General features: G+C 34.4%; 1 protein-coding gene across 3 annotated transcripts in view; it reads right to left on the bottom strand.

Annotated features, from left to right (window-relative positions):
- RB1CC1 (RB1 inducible coiled-coil 1) overlaps positions 1-24,089 on the bottom strand; it is a 95,646-nt gene that overhangs the window by 7,544 nt on the left and 64,013 nt on the right. For all 3 annotated transcript variants that reach the window (XM_033126915.1, XM_033126914.1, XM_033126916.1), the window contains 5 exons: positions 23,511-23,676; positions 20,972-21,080; positions 20,629-20,869; positions 3,045-3,099; positions 2,006-2,053 (listed from right to left, as the gene is read on the bottom strand). In XM_033126915.1, the coding sequence (XP_032982806.1) occupies positions 2,006-2,053; positions 3,045-3,099; positions 20,629-20,869; positions 20,972-21,080; positions 23,511-23,676 (619 nt within the window). The remainder of the gene's footprint in view (positions 1-2,005; positions 2,054-3,044; positions 3,100-20,628; positions 20,870-20,971; positions 21,081-23,510; positions 23,677-24,089) is intronic.

The following is a 24,089-nucleotide window of genomic DNA, read 5'->3' as shown; positions in this document are numbered from 1 at the left end:
CATGGAAACAACCGAAGTGTCCTTCGATAGATGAATGGATCAAGAAATTGCGGTATATATACACAATGGAATACTATTCGGCCCTAAGAAAAGATGAAATAGTACCATTTGCAACAACATGGATGGATCTTGAGATGATAATGCTGAGTGAAATAAGTCAGACAGAAAAAGTTGAGAACCATATGATTTCACTGATATGTGGTATATAAAACTGAAAACAACAAAAGAACAAGACAAATGAAGAAACAAAAACTCATAGACACAGACACAAGTTTAGTGGTTACCAGCAGGTAATGGGGGAGGGGGTGGTAGATGAGGGTAAAGGGAATCAAATACAGAGTAATGGAAAGAGAACTGACTCTAGGTGGTGAACACATAATGTGATATATAGATGATGTATTGCAGAAAAGTACACCTGAAATCTATGTAACTGCTAACAATTGTCACCCCAATAAACTTTAATTAAACAAAGAAACACAAACAAATCAACTCACTATGCTGAGCAAGTACTAAATTAGCGAAAGCACACTTATACTTCCTGAATGGAGTGGGCCCAAGGCCTTAGTCATACAAATCAACAAAAGATACATGGATTTCTCTGTTTATTAAGTCTAATTTTGATGTTCAGAATTTCTTCCATTTCCCTCTGAACACTATCTAGAACAATGCAGTGGTTTCAGCTAGTTTAAAAATAAAAGAGAAAGAAAAGAACAACTAATGAATAGAAAGGCCTAAAAGTGTATAACAACTATCAAAATCATCCAACTGGGTATATGCTGCCAGTGAAGACAAGTTCCACCACCCATTTTTCAGAACATATATAATTTTAAGATTTTTTAAAAAGCTTAAGTTTTCATAAATTGATTATAAATGAGGGTTTAGATTTGAGAAAACACTATGTAAATACAGTTATAAATCGATATGAAAGTATGATTTCCATTGACACACCTCTCTGGGTAGGAGTGGGGTACTCTGGATCTAAAGGGAAAATTCTTTCATTCATAAAAATTTCCCAAGCATTTACTGGGTAGTGTACCATTTACTATTTATTCTAGGTGCTAGGAATACAGTAGTGAATAAAACTGACTAAAACCCTTGCCAAACAGAACTTATATTCTATTGGGGATACTGCATGACACACAATGTTCAGTGATGTCTGCGATAGGCAACTCTTCTAAGACTTTTTGAAAAACAGTTTGTTCTACTTACAGAAATATCAAATACCTTAAGATTATTTTGGAAATAAATTAAGGACTGACAATTAAATCACTATAAAATTAATATGTTAATTTTTGCTGTTCACATTAAGAAAGGCATACAAAAGAAAGCAGATGTTTCCCTACAGGACAGGCCTTAAACTGTTCCTATCACCTTGTAAACTGAAATTAATAGAATTTGAAAAATGAACTAATTATTAAAATACATAAGGTTGAATGTAAAAATGACTGTTCAAATACTTGGTTATATTCACAGGTTAGAGTAAAGCCAAGCAAGGTAATTCAGCAGACCATACAAGGTGCCTCATGAAAGGTGTCAGGTTCAAACACCTTCAGTTAAAAAAAAAAAAAAAAAAAAGACTCGTAAAAGGATATAATGTATTAATTATTCACACTTGAGCAAACATGCTAGTCTTCAAAGGGTAATAAAGAGTAGCTCTAACTTATTTACTGACTTAATGAAGAATCCTAACTTGATGTTACACACGTAATTATGAAGCCCTAAGAGATTATAGATTATTAATCAGAAAACGCAGTCTTGATTTTGCTCACTGCTTTTAAAATTGTATCAGGTAGACAGTCCACTTGGTCAGGTCCAGTCACAGAGGGTAACTCTGACCTGACGTCATCACTCTAAGAATCACTAGCATTCAATGACCAAAATGGCTCAACTAAAACTAAAAATAAATTAATCAAACCATACATCCTTTTGATAGTAGATCTTTATAATGAAATACAATGTAAAACATTTTTAAATGTTAAGGTCAATTGGGAAAGAAAAAACTTACCAGTCTTTGATTTAACCGCTTGTTTTCTTCTTCTTTCAACTGCAATGTCTGTAGGGCAGAAAAAGAGACCCGTGGTTTATCTTTGTACCTACTCAAATTTAACGTAATGACTGTCAAAATTTTATTAATCTTCAGATTAATGCTCGGTTCTAGTATGAAAGGTTAATGGGGACATTCTTTTCCATGGATCCTTTCCAACTGCTTTACTTATTTACTGGCTTAAAAGATAATTAGAAAAATTTTAGTACATTTACCTAAGCCAAGGGTTCTCAAAGTTTAATATACATTAGAATCTTATCACTTGTAGATCTTGTAAATATGCAGTTAGTATCTGAGCTCTATCTCAAAAGACTCTGCCAGTAAGTCTGCTCTAAGCTCCTCTTAGAGCTGTAACAGCATATACTCCAGTTGATTCAAAGGTGGGTGAACATAAAAAAATGCATGCTAGCACACAAAGTTGAACCATTTTGACTAGATTCTTATCAGACAATTAAGCTTGTAAAAAGCAAAAAGAAAAAATGCTGAAAATCTTATAAGCTTATGGAATTAGAAGTGGTCTATGAACAAAGATATGTTAAATTTTAATCAGTATTACATATTATCTAATAGTATAAGTGGAAGGAAATCCATTACTGCCGATTTTTTTCCCACTCATTTCAATTAATCTCTATAAAAAAATTTTTTCATTATTCACATATTCCACTTTTGCCCAATTCTAGTATTTAATGCTGTTTTTGAAACACGTAAAATTCATACTTACATTTTAATGAATTCTCAGCTATTACTGAATGAAACCCTTATTCCACATATTTATTTTTTAAAGACCACTAATCTTTTTCTCTGATAAAGACTTCACTTATTGGGAAGATATGACAAATAAGAGGTCTGAAATAATAGTGCCAACTGTTTGGCCACTTCTCAAAATAGTAACCACAAAAAATGATCTAATTTATAAACACAAATAGAGTATTTTTCAGCATATTTAATTGCATCCCTTGATCATATTAAACATTGTACTTGAAGAAAAAAAATTACTTACTCGTTCTAACAGCATTATCCTTTGTTTTTCTTCAGATAGCACATGGATATTTTCTCTAAGAGAGATTGATTTATTTTAGTGTAAGTCTTTTAAAATTCTAGCCTTTACATTCTTTAATAAATTTTAGAAATTTAACTACTGCTACAGAGCATTTTAAAATTAAGGGTCTGTTCTAAATTTTAAAAAGCAGCATGTTTAAGTTAGGGTACATTTCAGTGATGTATAGTACCAGAGGCCCTGAACTTAGGCCTATAAACCTTTTGAAATCTTAAGTAAAACATTTGTGTATACATTTTTCTAGGATAATGTCTTTTAAATTCCAAGGTGTTTTTTTGTTTGTTTTTTTCAGGGATTAAGAACCACTCTTCTTCCTATGTGTGGGTGAACCCATGTTACTGATAAAGCAGCAGTAGTTCTTGGGTGATTTCATACAAACTAAAAACAAAATAAAATGCCACATGCCCTTGAGTGAGCAGGACTAAGCTTCAGTTTACAATAAACCAAATCTCAATAAGGACTTTGAGAGTATTAATAAGTGGCTATAATGTGCTAGTCACTATGCCATGTGTTAATTTGCTCATCACATTAAAATATTCAAAAACTAAATAGAAAATAAAAAAAAGAAATAGTGTGTGGCTTTTAATTTTTTTATTGAGACATAACTGACAAATAAAAGTATAAGATATTTAAAGTGTACAATGTGATGGTTTGATGTATGTATACACGGTGAAAGGAGTCCCCTCCTTCAAGTTAATTACAGTATCACTTACCTTTTTTGTGGGGGGAGACAATATTCAGATTCTATTTTCTGACCAAAATACAGTGGTATCATCTATAGTCACGATGCTATACATTAGATCCTCAGATCTTATTCATCTTATAACTCAAAGTTCGCACCCTTTTATCAACTTCTTCTCCCCACTCCCCCAACTGCAGCACCTGGCAACCACTTTTTCTACTCTGTTTCTATGATTTTGACTCTCCTGCCCCTTTTTAAAGATTCCACATACTATCAGGAACAAACACCATGCAGTACTTGTAATGCCCCCCAGGTTCACCCACACTGCTGCAAAATGGAGGATTTCCTTCTTTCTCAGGGCTAAATAATAATTCAATCATACATACATACATACATACATACATACATACATACATACATATTTTTACCATTTTCTTACTCCATTCATCCATTAACGAACACTTAGGATGTTCCCATATCTTGGCTACTGTGAATAATGCTGCAGTGAACATGGACATACATCTATCTCTTTAAGATAATGGCTTCATTTACTTTGGATATACACCCAGAGATGTGATCGCTGGATCACACAGTAGTTCTATTCTTAATTTCTTGAGGAACCTCCATGTTGTTTTCCACAGTGGCTGTACCAGTTTTCATTCCTACCAAGAATGTACAAGGGTTCCCTTTTCTCTACATCCTTGTCAGCATTTGCTATTGTCTTTTTGAATAACAGCCACTCTTAATAGATATGAGGTGATATCTCATTATGAAAGTTCTTGTTTGATTTATCTTTTGCCTTTTTGATAACACACATCATAACAGGTTTGAGGTGATTAATATCTCATTGTGGTTTGGATTTGTATTTTCCTGATTAGTGATATTGAGCACATTTTTCATGTGCTCGGGCAACTGGTATGTCTTTTTTGGGAAAATGTCTATTCAGGTCCTTAGCTCACTTTTTTTAAATTAAGCTTTTGTGTGTGTGTGTGTGTTTTTTTTTGTTTTTTTTTTCCGGTTGTGTGAGTTCTTTACATATTTTGGACATTAACAATTTATCAAGTATATAATTTATAAATATTGTCTTCCATTCCACAGGTTGACTTTGCATTTTGTTGATGGTTTTCCCTTTGCTGTGCAGGAGCTTTTTACAGTTTGATGTAGTCCCTCTTGTAAAATTTAAAAAGCCATGGCCAAAACCAATGTCAAGATGCTCATCCCATATATCTTCTACAAACGTTATGGTTTCACGTCCTACATTCAAGTCTTTAATTCATTTTGAGTTGATTTTTATGTATGGTGTCAAATAAGTGTCCTGTTTCATTGTTTTATATGTGGCTATTCAGTTTTCCCAACACCATTTATTGGAGAAACTGTCCTTTCCTGAGTATTCTTGATTCTTGGCTCCCTTATCAAATATAGTTGACCACACAAGCACAGGTTTATTTCTGGGCTCTCTATTCTGTTCCACTGAACTACGTATCTGTTTTTATGTCAATACCATACTGCTTGAGTACTAGAACATTGTAATACAGTTTGGAATCAGGAAGTCTGATGCCTCCAGCTTTGTTCTTGCTCAAGACTACTTTGGCTAGTCAGGGTCTTTTATAATTTCATATGAATTTTAGGATTGCTTTTTCCTTCTTCTATGAAAAATGCCACTGGAATTTTGATAGGGATTGGACTGAATCTGTATATTGCTTTTGATAGTATGGACATTTTAACAATCTTAATTCTTCCAATCCACGAACATGGAATACCTTTCCATTTATTTGTCTTCTTCAATTTCTTTCATCAACTTCTTATAGTTTTCAGTGTACAGATCTTTCACCTCCTTAAATTTATTCCTAAGTATTTTATTCTTTCTGATGCAGTTGTAAATGGAATTTTTCCTTAAATTCTGTTTCTGATAGCTCATTGTTAGTTAAACAGAAACACAACTGATTTCTGTGTATTAATTTTGTATCTTACAAATTTACTGAATGCATATACTAGTTCTAATAGCTTTTGTGGAGTTTTTAGGATTTTCTACATATAATGTCATGTTATCTATAAAGGGATAATTTTATATCTTCCTTTCCTATTTGGATGCCTTTTATTTACTTTTCTTGCCGAACTGCTCTAGTTAGGACTTCCAGTACATACACTATGGTGATGTTGAAGTTCGCCAAATGCTTTTTTCTCTATCTATCGAGATGACTGTATGATTTTTGTCTTTCATTTTGTTAATGTGATATATCACACTTCGGGTTTCCAGGCGGGAATTCCCGCCCATTCTCAGGAATTTTCTTTGCTTTCCCGTTCCCGAATCCCGAGATATAAACTGCTTTCTGTTCTCTACAATGAATCGTTTAGACAAAGTGACAGCCGATATTACCAACCACCTGGGTTCAAGGAGCCAATTTTCCCGATTTCCCGACCAACTTTTCTTGGGATTTGGGAATGGAAAAGCAAAAAAAAAATTCCTGAAGAATGGGCTGGAATCCACCTAGAAACCCTAATCACATTGATTTGTAGGTGTTGAACCATTGTGCATCCCTGGAATAAATCCCAAATGATCATGGTATCTAATTCTTCTAATGTAAAGTTGAATTCAGTTGGATAATGTGATGTTGAGGATTACTGTATCTATGTTCATCAGGGATAATGGTCTATAATAAGTGTCCTTGTCAGGTTTTGGTATCAGGGTAATGCTGGCCTCATAAAATGAGTGTGGTAGTGTTACTTCCTCTTCGTTTTGGAAGTATTTCAGAAGTTTGGTATTAGTTCTTTAAATAATGTTTGGAAGAAGTCATCATTTGGTCCTGGACTTTGCTGGGAGGTTAAGGTTTCCGGGCAGGAATTCCTTCCCGCCTGTTCTCGGGAATTTTTTTTTGCTTTCTTGTTCCTGAATCCTGAGAAAAGTTGGCCGGGAAATCAGGAAAATTGGCTCCTTGAACCCAGTAATACCCACAATGGGAAATAAACGTACTACTCACAATGTATCTCTTAGACATTTTTCCTATTTATCGCTATCTATCACATGACCAGCTAATTTTAGCTCTTGTATATCGAGCACGTTTGATCATGGAGAACAGTAAACAGTTTGTATTTACACAGAGAAATATTTATTTTCACAACCAAGGATTTGACTACAAAGTCATCTTCAGGTGAACTAACTAAGGAAATCTAAGGTAGTTTACCTTAATATGACATTGTAGTCAAATCCTGGGTTGTGAAAATAAATATTTCTCTGTGTAAATACAAACTGTTTTCTGTTCTCCATGATGAATCGTTTCCACAAAGTGATGGCTGATACTACCAACCACATTCGATCAGTTTGTTTGCGGCTGACAATTGTGATGTATGTGAGTGTTCTTGGCTCTCTCAGCTACTGTGGATAAGTCAGTCTATTTAAAAACAACTTGCACTGCTAATATTTTATTTCAATATTACAATAATTTCCAATCTCATATCATAATGTTTTGTGGCACTTTTTAGCTATAAATATTCACTGCACAATATAGGACTTTCTTAATTTTTTCTTAATGCTTTTAAAGGAAACAAAATGTGAATTGGTTAAAAGTACAAATAGAGATCTTGTGTTTCTCACAATGTAACTGAGCGACGTTAGTTGTCTATGTGAGATGGAAGGGGATGAATATTTTGCCTTGTCAAGTAATAATGAAATTGCACAACTGGCGAAGTCATTAATGGAAAGACTTTTTAAAGGAACATTTACAGAAAATGTTCCAAGAGAAGAAATAAAGGATGTCCTTACAGAGAGTTCTGACATTAAAGCAGAATCTGATTTGACGTGTGGATTGACTCAAGCAATATCAATTTTGACATCAAAGCCTAGCCCTATGCATGCAGACAAAATATTTGCTTCTCTAAGGAAGGAAATGAGCTTATAAGAAGGAACACATTCTCTCACTCCCAACTTGAAGATGCTTTTAGACGCACTCATAAGAATTCAACCAATGTCTACAGAAAATGAAAGAAATTTTTCCACATCAAGTATGTTTGTTACAAAGTGAAGATCATGATTGTCTGATCGGGCAATTAACGCTCTGTTTCTTAAAGTGTCATTTTTAAAATGACAAATAAAAAATATCTGAAGTATTTTTTAAATTTTCAAACGAATACTATTTGCTTTTGTTTTCTATTAATGTTTAATTTAATAAATAAAATATTTAAATGAGATTGGGAATGTTAATACATTGTGTAATATGTAAAAACTCACTGCATACTATAAGGTTTGGTTAAATACAGTTTGCATTAATTACACTGTTTATATTTTGAGAAAATCTGAAATATAACAGAAACCTAGCCAAAATGATACTATAGTGACCTCTGTTTAGTGCTCAGGGCAAGAGATGCACTAGTCATGAAATTCCGGTCGATCTCCGTTTAGGAAATTTTATTTACTCAAGTTTTGCATCGACCTTTTACATATAGGAGTGTATCGAAACCTCTGAAAGACTGCACCTGGGGCCACGAACCCCGGTTGCCCCACCTTTTCTACAGCTTTTCTATTTATTAACATTTACTATTACATCCATTATTACAGATTATCAACGAAAATTAAACAAAAAAGATTATTTCGGGAATTCTCGGGAAATATGATTTCCTGTTCTTGATTCCCGAAGGTCCCAAAATGTCTGGAATTTGGAAGCCCTACTGGGAGGTTTTTGATTGCCAATCCAATCTCCTTACTTACCAGTCTGTTATTGGTCTGTTCAAGATTTTGTTTCTTCATGATTCGGTCTTGAAAGGTTATATGTTTCTAGGAATGTATCATTTCTTCTAGGTTATCCAATTTGGTGGCTTCTAACTGTTCAAAGTTGCCTCTTAATGATTCTTTGTATTTCTGTGCTATTCGCTGTAAATAGGCTTTTAAATTCTTCTACAATTGCTCAACTATATTTTAAGCAACTTGACTAAAGGCAGGAATTGTGTTTCTAAATGTTAGTTTTTGTAGGAAGATGTTTTGCCTAACGTAAAGTCACAAAGATTTACTCCTGTAAGAATTTTATAATTTCAGCTTTTACATTTAAGTCCATGATCCATTGTAAATTAGTTTGTATTATATAGTGAAGACAAGATCCAATTAATTCTTTTGCACATCCAGCTGTCACAGCACCATTTGTTGAAAAGGCTATTATTTCCCGTTGAATTGTCTTATCCTTGACTACAATGCAAGGGTTCAATTGACAATAAATATTTTCAGGGCTCTCAAGTGTGTGTGTGTGTGCGTGCGTGTGTCTAGCACCACTATTTTGATTATCCTAGCATTGTATTAATTTTTGAAATACAGATGTGTTGGCAACTTCATTCTTTACTTTAAAGACTGTTTTGGTTATGTTGGGTTCTTTGTCATTTCCATATGAATTTTAGGATCAGCTTGTCCATTTGTGCTTTAAAGGGCATAGTCAACAGAAATTGTGTTGAATTTGCACATCAATTTGGGGAGTACTGCCATTTTAACAAGATTAAGTCTTCAAATTAATGAACAGGAGATGTCTTTCTACGTTTTCTTTAATTTCTTGAATCAATGTTTTGTAATCTGCAGTGTACAAGATTTGATCTTCTTTTGTTAAACTTATTCCTAAGTATTGTCTTTTTGATGTTATCATTAATGGAATTTGTTTTCTTAATTTCATTTTGGGATGGGTTGGTAGACAATAGATTTTTATAGACTGGTCTTGTATTGCGCAACATTAATGAATTAGTTTATTAGTTCCAATAGATTTTTAGTGGAATCCTTAGGATTATCTATATATAATATCATGTTATGTATGATATAGAGATATATACGAAACAGAGGTAGTTTTACTTCTACCTTTCCAATCTAGATGCCTATAGCTTCTTTTTCTTGCCTAAGTGCCCTTCATAGCACTTCAAGTGCAATATTGAATACCAGCAGCGAGAGAGGACAATCTTCTTCTTTTTCTTGGTTTCTTGGGAAAAGCATTCCGTCTTTCACCACTGAGTATGACCATAGTTGTAGGTTTTCACAGATGCCTTTTATTAGGCTGAGGAAGTTCTCTTCAATACCTAGTTTGCTGAATGTGTTTATAATGAAAGGCTGTTGGGTTTTGTCAAATACTTTTTCTTCATCCATTGATACTGATACGGTTTATTATATAAATTGATTTCTGGATGATACACGAACCTTGCAATTCTGGAAAGAATCCAATAAGAATCCCTTTTGTACATTGCTGGATTGTTTATTAGTATTTTGCTGAGAATATCTGCAGCTACAGTTATGAGATATTTTCTTAATATAGTAGAAATGCATGTATTGATGTGGAGTTTCTGATTCAGTAGGACAACACGGGTCCCAAGATTTTAATTTCTAAGTTTAAGAGTAATTTTGATGTTGCTTGTTTAGAAAAAGAATTTGGGAGGACGTCATCAAAATGGTGGCATGAGTTGTGCCTCTGTAAAGCTCCCCTGGAATTTACAACTAATCGAACAACAGTAACTCCACAAAGGACTCCCTGCACAGCAGACAGGCAAGAAGAAGAGGCCCACTACTGAATTCACCCACAGGTGGGCAAATCGCGCAAGCAGGGGAAGAGGGAAGGGAGAAGTGCGGAGAAGGAGAAGCGCGGGGGCAAGATGCAGATCTAGCTCAGTGCTCTGAGCTCGCTGCATCCCGGAACTGCCGCACGTGTGAGAGAGAGAAGAACTCGGACTGCTAGGGCTCCGCTTATGGCCCACAGGGCTGAGGGGGCAGAATATAACACGGCTGAACCCAACGCTCACGGCACAGACATCGGAGAAAAGACTGAGGGAAGAAGGCTGAAAACCGTGGTTTAAGTCCTCACTGCTGAGAACAAAAGGGAAGCCTTAGGCACTGAGACTAGCGACCCCCTCCCTACCCTCCCAGAGCTCACCCAGCCCCCACCTGCCCAGTGCTAGAAGCAGAACAGTAGCAGTGTCAGATCAAATGAACAGAATATTTGCTGTTCTGAGAACTGTGGACCGCAGACACAGATTCGCAGCCCAACTAGTTCCAGCAAAGGGGAGGGAGCTGTGGAAGCAGGACCGGCTGTGGTGGTGGTCACCGATATTGCTCTGGGCCACCACTCACAACTCACCCCGCCCCTGGCCCCACCTAACTGGGCGGATCCCTGTAGGAGTAAACAGAACTGCTGAAACATACGGGCTCTGAATCTGGTGCAGGAAGAGCTTTGGAACTTCAAAAGCTCTCCGCATACCCACACGGACACTGCGCCCTGTGACACAGGCGAACTATTAACACAGGAGAAGCCCGTCTCCCAGGGAAACCCTCCATTGTGTGAGAAGCTGGAATAGTGCAGAGGAAACATAGCATTACCGTGTGAGAGAGAAAAAAAACACTGCAGTCGGAAAGAAAATAAAACATTCTACCAACAAGTACTGGAAAACAAAAGAAAGACCTCTTCCTATCAACCTGTTGCAGAAGCCACTCCTGCAGATGTCTAGGAAGAGAAATAATAAATCAGCAATTGCCATGAATAACCAAGGCAACAGGACAGCTAAGAAAGAAAGTGAAAAGTCTCCAGAAAATGAACTTAAACAAATGGAAATATGTGACTTAAATGACAGAGAATTCAAGATTGCAGTTCTGAAAAAATTCAATGAGATGCAAGAAAACACAGAAAGGCAGCTTAATGAACTCAGAAACACAATCAAAGAACAACATGAGCATTTTACGAAAATGACTGAAATTTTATAAAAGAACTAAATAGAATTTCTGGAGATTAAGAACTCAGTAGAAGAAATTAAGACTGAAATAACCAGCTTAGGTAGTAGAGTTGACCAGATGGAAGAAAGAACCAGTGACATCGAAGACAGAAACCTGGAAATTACACAGATGGAAAAAGAAAGAGACTTGAGACTTCAAAGAAATGAAAGAACTCTACAAAAACTTTCTGACTCCATCAGAAAGAGCAATATAAGAATAAAGGGCACACCAGAAGGAGAAGAAAGAGAGAAGGGAACAGAGAATATATTCAAACAAATTGTTGATGAGTACTTCCCAAACTTGTGGACAGAACTGGATCCTCGAATCCAAGAAGCAATTAGAACACCTAATTACATCAATCCCAACAGGCCTTCTCCAAGTCACAGTGAATTAAAGCTGTCTAAAAAATCAACGACGAAGAAAAAATCCTCAAAGCAGCCAGGGAAAAGAAGGTATCCTAAAAAGGAAAACCCATTAGATTATCATCAGATTTTTCAGCAGAAACTCTACAAGCCAGAAAGGAGTGGAACCAAATATTCAAACTATTGAAAGAGAGAAATTATGAGCCAAGAATAATATATCCAGCAAAGATATCCTTTAGATATTAAGAAGGAATAAAGACCTTTCCAGACATACAGAAGCTGAGGGAATTTTCTAATACACGACCTGCACTACAAGAAATACTAAAGGAGGCTATTCGACCACCATCAACAGGGACAATTTGTGGCAACCACAACATAAAAAGGGGGAGAGTAATGGCCTGAACCGGAATATGGGAATGGAGAAAGTAAGCATGCTGAAGAATATGGAATACTCTAAATATCAAACTGTCTTTTACATACACTCAAAGGTAACCATTCAAAAAAAATCCACAACTGAAACAGATATTATAACAAAACAACAAACAGAGGGAAACATCATAGAATACCACCACACAGAAGTTTTAATAGACAACAACAAAAAGGCAAAGAAACAATGGAGACACAGCCTTACCAGAAAACTAAAGACAGAATGACAGGAAATCCTCACATATCAATAATCACCCTAAATGTAAATGGACTGAACTCATCAATAAAAAGGCACAGAGTAGCATATTGGATCAAAAGACTAAACCCAACCTATGCTGTCTCCAAGAGACACATCTCAGCTACAAGGACAAGCATAGACTCAAAGCGAAAGGGTGGAAATTGACACTCCAAGCAAATGGTATCCAGAAAAATCAGGTGTAGCCATACTGATATCATATGAAACACACTTCAGGATAAAAAAGGTAACAAGAGACAAAGATGAACATTTCATAATGGTAAAGGGGACTATACAACAAGAAGACATCACAATCATTCATATTTATGGCCCCAATCAGGGAGTATCGAAATATACCAAGCAACTACTAACAGTAGTAAAGGGAGAAATTGACCAAAACACAATTACACTAGGGGACTCAAATACATTATTGACAGCTATGGATAGATCATCCAAACAGAAAATTAAATAATGAAATAGCAGCCCTATATGACACATTAGATGAAATGGACATAACTGACATATATAGAGCACTTCATCCTAAAACATCAGACTATAAATTCTTTTCTAGTGTACATGGAAAATTCTCAAGGATAGAACATATATTGGGACATAAAATCAGCCTCAGCAAATTTAAGAAGATTGAAATCATACCAAGCATATTCTCTGATCACAAGGCTTTGAAATTGGGTATCAACTGCAAAAAGAAAGTAGGAAAAAACACAAATACATGGAGATTAAACAACATACTTTTAAAGAACGACTGGGTCAAAGAAGAAATTAGAGAAATAAATGACAATGAAAATACATCCTACCAAAATTTTTGGGATCCAGCGAAAGCAGTTTTCAGAGGGAAATTTATATGATGACAGGCCTATCTCAAGAAACAAGAAAAATTCCAAATAAATAACCTCATGTTACACCTTAAAGAACTAGAAAAAGAAGAACAAGTGAAACCCAAGGTCAGCAGAAGAAAGGAATAACAAAAAACAGAGCAGAACTAAATGACATAGGGAACAAAAAAGACAACAGAAAAAATGAATGTGACAAAGAGTTGGTTCTTTGAGAAGATTAACAAAATTGACAAACCCTTGGCTAGACGCACTACGATAGAAAGAGAGAAGACACCAATTAACAAAATCAGAAATAAAAAAGGGGAAGTTATCATGGATTCCACAGAAATACAAAGGATCATCCAAGAATACTATGAAGGACTATATGCCACCAAATTCAATAACCTAGAAGAAATGGACAAGTTCTTAGAAATACATAGCCTTCCACAGCTGAGCCATGAAGAACTAGAAAATCTAAACAGACCGATCACCAGTAATGAAACTGAATCAGTTATCCAAAACCTTCCCAAAAGCAAAAGTCCGGGACCAGATAGCTTCACTAGTGAATTCTACCAAACCTTCAGAGAGGATCTAATACCAATCCTGCTCAAACTCTTCCAAAAAATTGAAGAAGAGACAGTACTCCCTAACTCATTTTATGAGGCCAACATTACCCTGATACCAAAACCTGGTAAGGACAACACAAAAAAAGAAAACTACAGACCAGTATATCTGATGAATACAGATGCAAAAATCCTAAACAAAATTCTAGCAAATCGAATACAACAATGCATTAAAAAGATTATTCATCACGACCTAGTGGGGTTCATCCCCGGGGCACCAGGATGGTTCAACATCCGCAAATCCATCAATGTGATACATCACATAAACAAAATAAAGGACAAAAAATCATATGATTATATCAATTGATGCAGAAAAAGCATATGACAAGATACAACATCCATTTATGATTAAAACACTTAATAAAATAGGTATAGAAGGAAAATGCCTTAACATAATAAAGGCCATCTATGACAAGCCCTCAGCTAATCTCATAATAGTGCAAAACTGAAGCCCTTTGCTCTTTGTTCAGGAACACGACAGGGCTGTCCCCTATCACCTCTGCTTTTCAACATAGTGTTGGAAGTCCTTGCCAGAGCAATCAGGCAAGAGAAAGAAATAAAAGGCATCCAAATTGGGAATGAAGAAGTTAAATTACACTCTTTGCAGATGACATGATGTTATATATAGAAAACCCTAAAGACTCCACCAAAAAGCTCTTAGAAACAATCAACGAATACAGTAAAGTTGCTGGCTACAAAAATCAAGGTACAAAAGTCCATTGCATTCCTATATACTACGAATTAAATCTCAGAAAAAAAATACATAATTCCTTTTGCAATTGCAGCGCAAAGAATAAAATACATAGGAATAAACTTAACCAAGGATGTGAAGGACCTACCTATATGATGAAAAGTATAAGGCATTTCTGAAAGAAATTGAAGAAGACACAAAAAATGGAAAGACATTCCGTGCTCAGGATTAGAAGAATCAACATAGTTAAAAATGGCCATATTACCCAAAGCAATATACAGATTTAATGCAATTCCCATCAAAATCCCAATGGCATTTTTTAAAGAAATTGAACAAAAAATCATCAGATTTGTTTTCAACTACGAAAGACCCTGAATAGCCAAAGCAATCTTAAGAAAAAAGAACCATACTGGAGGTATCACACTCCCTAACTTTAGCTTGTACTACAGGGCTACAATAATCAAAACAGCATGGTATTGGCAGAAAAACAGACACAAAGACCAATGGAATAGAATTGAGAACACTGAAATAAAACCACATAAATATGGACAGGTAATTTTTGACAAAAACATACAATGGAGAAAAGGCAGCCTCTTCAATAAATGGTGCTGGCAGAATTGGATAGCCACGTGCAAAAGAATGAAACTGGACTGGTATCTGTCACCATGTGCCAAAATTAATTCAAAATGGATCAAAGACTTAAGCATAAGACCTGACACAATAAACTGCATAGAAGAAAACTTAGGTACTAAACTTAAGGACCTTGGGTTCCAAGAGCATTTTATGAATTTGACTCCAAAGGCAAGGGAAGTAAAAGCTAAAATATATGAATTGGATTACATCAAACTTAAAAGCCTCTGCACAGCGAAACAAACCATCGACAAAATAAAGAGGCAACCAACTGAATGGGAAAGATTTTTGCAAACAGTGCCTCCAATAAGGGGCTAATATCCAAAATACACAAGGAACTCATGAAACTTAACAACAAAAAAACAAACAACCCAATTGAAAAATGGGCAGAGGACCCGAAGAGACATTTCTCCAAAGAGGACATACAAATGGCAAATAAACATATGAAAAAATGCTCAACATCACTAATCATCAGAGAAATGCAAACAAAAACCACAATGAGATATCACCTCACCCCAGTCAGAATGGCTATCATCAACAAGATAAATAGTAACACGTGTTGGAGAGGCTGTGGAGAGAAAGGATCCCTCGTACACTGTTGGTGGAAATGCAGACTGGTGCGGCCGTTATGGAAGGCAGTGTGCAGGTTCCTCAAATAATTACGAATAGAATTACCATATGACCCAGCAATCCCTCTCCTGGGTATCTACCCCAAAAATCTGAAAACATTTATCCATAAAGACACGTGTGCTCCGATGTTCATTACAGCTTTGTTTACGGTGGCCAAGACATGGAAACAACCAAAATGTCCTTCGATAGATGAATGGATAAAGAAGTTGTGCTATATATACACAATGGAATACTATTCGGCGATAAGAAAAGATGATATAGGAACATTTGTGACAACATGGATGGATCTTGAGAGTATAATGCTAAGCGAAATAAGTCAGACAGAAAAAGCAGAGAACCATATGATTTCACTGATATGTGGTATATAAACCAAAAACAACAAAAGAACAAGACAAAGAAATGAGAAACAAAAACTGATAGACACAGACAATAGTTTAGTGGTTTCCAGTGGGTAAGGGGGGGGTGGGGGTGGGAGATGAGGGTAAGGGGGATCAAATATATGGTGATGGAAGGAGAACGGACTCTGGGTGGTGAACACACAATGGGATTTATAGATGATATAATACAGAAAGGTACACCTAAAATTTATGTAATTTTACTAACAATTGTCACCCCAATAAATTAAAAAAGAAAAAAAATAGAATTTGAAGATGACTGTGCTAACCTATGGTTTCTAATTTTTCTAAAATGAATAGTTTTTCTGCAACTTTAGAAACACAAATAGAAAATTAAGTGGGGTTTCTAAACTAGGTTGAAATAGCAGAAATGTAGCACACGCAACAAGCAATCAGGAAAGGACCCAGTTTGCAATTACTAACCCTAGTTTTTTTTGTTTTTCGTTTTAGCTCTATTGAGGTTTAACTGATATGCAAAAACTGCACATTTATTGTATACATCTTGATGAGTCTGGACATATGCATACATCCATGACACCATCACAGTCAAGGAACTGAACGTATGCATTAAAATAAAAATTTTCCTTGTGTCGTGAGGTAAGTGCCTAAACACTATGTTGTTTTGTACACCTGAAATTAATTAAAAAAAAATAGGAATAATAGTAGTAAAAAATTAATTTTCCTTGTGTTCTTAGAGAGAAAAAGAGACAGAGAGAGAGAGAGAGAGAGAGAGAGAAAGAGAGAGATTCTTTTTTGAGATATGTTTCTTTGATTTTGGTATCAGCATAATACTGGCCTCAAAGAATGAGCTGGGAAGAGTTCTCTTCAATTTTTTGGAAAAGACTGTGAAGATATGGTGTTATTTAAATGTTCGATACTTTTATCTATCATTTGTTAAAAATATTAACCACTAATCTTTCGTGTTCTCTGGTATCTTCTATTGTACTCAATTTTTAAATTTTTATGTAACATTTATTAGTCTTTTCCTTGGACTTCCCTATTCCACATTCAGTGTAGTCTCCTATTTTAAGAAATTCCAGAGGATAAATTTTTTTTTTAGTCTTTAATACATGTGCAATATTTTTTGGTATATAATGTAAAATATGGGCATACCCTCTAACAATGGGTAACCAATTACTCCAATGCCCCATTTCTTTTTCCAAGCTGCTTTAAAATACTATAAATATATTTCCATACACCCATGGATTTATTTCAAGACTACCATTTCTAGTAATCTATCTGCCTGTGACTTTAACAAAAAAATGCTGAATTAATTACTATCTGTATAGCTTAAGACTATTATCTTAACAGGATAAATTCCTACTTACTGTTATTTTTTGAAAATGTTATGAACTATTTTTACATATTTATTTTTCTATATGAATTTTAGCATCCAACAGCAGATTTTACCTAACTTATCCTGTTGAAATTTTAACTGGGTGTAGATTAAATAACTGAAGAAATCTGATGAGAAAATGGTATTTTTACAATACCGTATTTCCATCCATCTTTAACTTTCAGGCCTTTTAGTATCTTTCATAAAATTCTACAGTTTTCCCCAAAAGGGTCTTGCATTTTTTGTTAAATTCATTACTAACAAATCATTTCCTTAAATATTTATTGGGATCTTTTATATATATATTCAAATTAGCTTTTGATGGTAAATATGCAAACTGCTCTTTTTTGACATACTATGACGTATACTCTTATTAGTGGCTTATTAGTTCTCATAGTTTTGTTAGTCTTTGTGGTTGGAAAAGGATATTATCTTGAAATAATGACAGTTCAGGCTTTACTTGCCAATTTTGTTACTCTTGCTGAATAGTGATGGTGACATCTGGCATGTTTGCATTCTTCCTAAATTATGGAAAATACTTCTAAATGTTTCAATATTAAATATTATTCTTGCTGTAAGTGTCTCGTACATACTTTCAAATTAAGCAAGTTCTCCTCTATTCCTGGTTTGCTAAGTTTTTTTTGTTTTTGTTTTTGTTTTTTAAGTACTATTTTTAATTTGCGGGCCCTGGAATTTTGTCAATTACCATTTCTCTATCTACTGAGATGATCACATAATCTTTTTCATATGATCATTGAACATGGTTACATTGAGAGATGTTCTAATGTTAACCTATTATTATTACATTCCTGAGATACTCTATCTACTGAGTCAAGTTGACTATATCATGTTCTTTTCCATAGTTATTAAATATGGTAAAATTATCTTTCAGATTTTTCATATCTATATTCACAAGATATGAAATTAACCTATATCCTGTGAGATTAACCTATATCCTAATCTCTGTAATTTTTAAAACCATACTTGTGGTTATGATTCTATTCATTCCATAAATTTGTACCTTTTTACTTAATCATATTAAGCTCATTTATTGAGCTCATTTTACAGCTCATTTCACAGCTGTGAGCTCATATCACAGCTTATTTACTTTTATTAATTTCATTTTTAATAAATGTACTTGAGGTTATATAGTTCTCCCAGTGTACCACCTTGAATATATCCCTCATTTTTGATACTTCTGTTTAGTCTTGAATAATTCAATTTCCATTTTTCTATCAAGCTATATGTATAGATACAAATATACAGGTATTCAAATTTCCTGATGTATAAACTCCTATTTTTACTTTTTTAATTAGTTTCAAGTGTACAAAGCAACATAACAGACATTTACACCCCTCAAAGTGATAACCCCTCACAAAGCTACTACCCATCTGACATCTTATATAACTGTTACAATACCACTGACTATCTTCCTTATGCTATATTCCACATCCCAAGAACATGTGTGTGTGTGTGTGTGTATTTTTTTTGTTACTTTTAAAATTATTGCTTATATTTAGTGGCCTGAATTATATCAATATTTAGAACTCTGAGATTTCCTTTGTTGATTTGGTATGTAGTTCATTTTCTTAACTGTTTTTCTATTGCTGTTTTTTACTTCATTGTTCCCTGAAAAAAAGAAGGGTCCTACCTTAATTGTGGCCCTAAAGAGTTATCATTTTAGTTTTAAACCATTTTTTTCACACACATTTTTAAGCAACTATAAATTAATAATTAATTGCTTATGGTGAACTGTGCCCTGTCTATGTATGAAATTTCTCCTTTAACTTTTTAAGACCTTTTGTTTTAGGTGGCTTATTTTTTTGTTATTTTTCTTGTATATCTTACTCAATCACATTACAATAAATTCTCTATCATTTTTTTTTCTTTTTTTTTTTTAATTGGGGACTATCGGGGAACAGTGTGTTTCTCCAGGGCCCATCAGCTCCAAGTCAATGTCCTTCAATCTAGTTGTGGAAGGCGCAGCTCAGCTCCAAGTCCAGTCACCGTTTTCAATCTTAGTTGCAGGGGGCACAGCCCACCATCCCATGCGGGAAATTAAACCAGCAACCTTGTTGTTGACAGTTCGCAGTCTAACCAACTGAGCTATCCGGCCACCCCTCTGGCAGCTCAGTGGCAGCTTGTTGCTTTCAATCTAGATATGGAGGGCACAGCTCACTGGTCCATGTGGGAATCAAACTGGAACCCTGCTGTTCAGAGCTCGCGTTCTAACCAACTGAGTCATCCGGCCGCCCCTCTATCATTTTTCTTTAGATGCTTCCCTTGTACATAGAATGTAGTTGGATGCTTTTTTTGTTCTGACAGGTTTTGTTGATAGATTGGTTTACTATTTCACATACATTAGGACTTATTTCTGCCATTTATGTTTTCTAATACTATGGTCTCTTTATTTTTATGCTTTGCCTTTTTGAATCACATTTATTTGTTCTATTTTTCACATACATTCTTAAGCCTCATACCTTTCTAGGACTCAAATTAACCAGTTTTCAGTCCTTTATTTGGAACTAAAGAGAAACCTACATACATTTACTTTTCAAATAACTCCTCCACCTTCTTACACCCTCACCAAAATAAATATATTCGTTACTACAGTAACGCCTTTTCCTCTTAGGTAATGGACCTCAAAGTTTAAACATTCCTGTAAATAAGAATAGCTAAACACTACTGCAGTGATACTTATCCTGGCAGCCTATGAAACATTTTATGCACATATATAGTATGAAAACATGCCAAGGTGATTCATCCAGATACAAAATCAGTAATGTTAAAGTATTTCTCATATTTAGAGGTTAAAGAATTAAAATGGTATAACTTTGAGATATATGGGCTATGGACATCCAGTAGTATTAAATACATTTTCTATCTTCAGAACTTTTAGCTTACAGAAGTGAACTAGTGGTTTATAAGCCTGTATTATTTAAGACAGTTGAAGACAAATGTACTTACTGTACAGACATCATGCTTGTCTCCATTGCCGAATCCACTCTTCCTTCATCTTGTGTTTCCATGGCCGAGCTCTCTGTTTCACCTGGGAGTTCAGGTGCACAAGCTCCATAAAGTTCTGGAGCTGTAGCTACAAATGGTGAAGGAACAAAACTGCTACCGCGCAACTTACTGACTTCTTCTTCAAGTTTTTTCTTTTCTTCAAGCAAACGAGCTCGATCTTCAGAAAGCGACTCTATCAAATCTGAAGGGTACCCCAAGTTGAAATAAGCATTACAAAACACTTCAAATAAATTTTTAATTTTAAAAAGGAATTTAAAATATCGTATTACAAAATGTTACTAACCTTTATCTCGCTCTTGCTGTTGCATTGTACTTTTCAACTTGTCACTAAGATCACTGATTATGTTTTCTTTTCTCATTTTCTCTCTTGTTAAAACCGTGTTAAAATTGGTCTGGAACAACAGGATGATAAGTACAAATTATCTGCATGCACATAGTAGCTAGGGCTAAAAAAAATAAACTTGCAAATATTTTTGCATGGTGCATTTATATGTGGAGAAAATAAAGTGCAATTTACAAATGATGTTTAATTTTAAATAGAAATGCTATACTATGGTGAATAAAATGTTATCATATTTTCCTGGTTCCATATAAAGATACTATTATTGTCCACATATTTATTGTTAGACAAAAAGCATTAGCAAATGATTTTAAATTTGGGGGAAAGAAATAAAATGGTCAACAAATTGTGTTATACACTTTACCTTCTCTTTTATTGAGCTTCCTGCCTCTGGAATCTTCCTTTGTCTTTAGCTAAATCTTGATTGCCACAATAACATTTCAGAGATGACTATCTCATCTCTATCTCTTATCTGATTATGTACAATGGCTACTGGACCTCTGGTTTATAATGGCTAGACTTGTTACTCCTCAACTTTTATAAAATCTTTCTGCGAAGCTCACGCATCCAACTGCTTGCTGTAGCTCTAACTTCATTAAGATTTTGAAACTTAAGAGCAATAGATGAATGATGAAATGATCTAAATTGATCATCTTCCCATCTGCCCAGAATTTCCAATTCCAAAATTAAGAGTCCATGAGCTTTCAATCAATGCATAATGCTAATAATGATGGAAACAGGGAGATTTAACAAGAATATGGCATTTTTAGATCAAAATTAGTGATTAAACATTGATTTAAATATCATTTCTAGCCAGAAAGCATACAGGAAGATCCCTCAAAAGGAACATTTATGATAGGTCTTTGTATTAAGCCATTTGTATATATATTATCTATGTATAGAAAATAAACATGCATAATAGTATAGTAATCATTTTGTTTATTTTCATGATCTTTGCTGTTGTTGTAAAATCAAATGGATTTTTAGAAAAGTTAAACATATTAGAATCAAAGGGCTAATTAAGGTAAGAATCAACTAAGCTCAAGACCCATATAAAAACTACTTACAAATCAACTAAAATTACTACTTAACATCCCAACTATTTAAAATTGGAAGATATTTTAAAGTCACCTCTCCTAATCTCATTTTACAAATATTAAAAGAGGCTTTAAAATAAGAAGATCTAAATTGAAATTAGCTGCCAATTTTATAATTTTGGTTTCAGTCAGTTAATTCATCCCTTGCTTAATTTTGTAAATCTGAAACTGCATGTGCTCGCAAAGGAGCATATAAAAAGGAAAGAGAGTAAGAGAAAAGATCTATTTTATGTAGAATGGATCATGCGAAAGAATGTAGTCAGATTTTTTTAAAATAAAGGCATCACTGATGACCTCTTCTCATGACAATTCTTACTTAAAACTGGTGGCTACTCCCCCTCCCTGAACAGTTTATTTCCTTGGCTTTCATGAAGCCACTCTTTGTTCTGGTTACTCTTTCTCATGCCCCTATTTCAGGTTCTTCTTTCTTTCCCTGGGTCTTAAAATATCAAGTTCGTAAGAGTTCTGAACTACATTTCCATATATTCTTTCTGTCCCTATTGACTTTTTTTTATAACTCTAAAAAGACAATTTAAAAGTACCATTTTAGGAAAAGGAAAATAACACATATTAAATGTGTATATCAACTATAGCATGTGAATCAGTTTCAGAAATATATTCCTTGGGATAAAAAAGGTATATAAATATTATCCCTGGCCTGAATTACAACAGCAGACATCCAGCTGTTCCTACACGTGCCTGCATCTTGCAGTCCTCTACTGTTTCTCCACATCCTAGGGGGGCAATCTTGATTAAGTATAATCCAATTTTTCATTCCTTTATTTCCTCTTCATCAGTTGTCCAGTACCTAAGGTGAAGTACAAGCTCTCAAATAATGAATCCTATAGTCTTAATGGTCTGGCCCCTGCTTACCTCACAAGCTTTACCACTCACCATTGATCCATAATAATAAGTAAACCAGTAATGCTCATCAATGTTCTAATTGTAATCTACCACCAGTCTACAATATGGATTAGAACTACAGAAAGTACAAAAATTTTGTACTGATTAGCATGTAATTTAGAATAACAAAATGTTAAAGCTTATCACGTAAGTATTAGTAAGCACTTTTGCTTTGCAATAAAACTAACCTGAGTTTTAAAGAGGTTACATGATGTATCCAAGAACACAAAGGTAGTTAACCAGAAAAATAATTCACATTTCCTAATTTTTAATCTAGGACTATTTTATTTTGAAGCATCGATGTGACATAATGACCTTTAAAAAGAAAATGCTTTTATCATGAAGATAATAAATATTAACAGGGTCAATGTAGGAAAATCACATCTAAGATATAAGAAATTAACAGTTGCACAAAGAAATTCTATTTGTTAATTTATGTTTACGTTAGCCTAAAATAACGAAATAGGGACAGGATAACATACCTGTTGTTCAGCAATCAAAGATGTTCGGACATTTTGCATTTCTTCATTCTTTTTTTTCTCTTGCTCTTCAAGTTGCTCTAGAAACTTAGCTTTTTCTTCCTGAAGCTTTTCTTGAAGTTCAGCAACCAGGCTTGAAGAATCTTCTCTGGTAGATTCAATGGCAGAACTTGAAAGTTAAATACAGTTTTAAATGTTTTTTCAAAATTGCAGACATAATCACAAATACATCAAATACAGTAATTAGTTGACATCAGAAAGGCTACAGATTTTCTTAAACCTAACAGTAATTAACTGGTGTAACAGATATGTGAACCCTCTTTTTTTTATCTACCAAGTAAAAGGAAACAAGTACAACAGAAAAGTTTCATAGAGTATATACTCTCTAACACCAACATGGTTGAATTATTATATCTACTTCTACCAGCAAATAGTAATGTTTTCAATATAAAAATCAATATAACTCTCAAGAGCTCAGCTACAAATTTCAGTTTTACTATTCCTATAACTAAAGAAGAAATAGGAATAGTAGTAAAGAATGAGAAGTAAAAGAATGAATGAATGAATATCCGAAGATTACAT

This window comes from Rhinolophus ferrumequinum, chromosome 14 (genome assembly GCF_004115265.2).
Source record: "Rhinolophus ferrumequinum isolate MPI-CBG mRhiFer1 chromosome 14, mRhiFer1_v1.p, whole genome shotgun sequence".
NCBI lineage: Eukaryota > Metazoa > Chordata > Mammalia > Chiroptera > Rhinolophidae > Rhinolophus > Rhinolophus ferrumequinum.
This window is presented reverse-complemented; position numbering and strand designations above follow the sequence as displayed.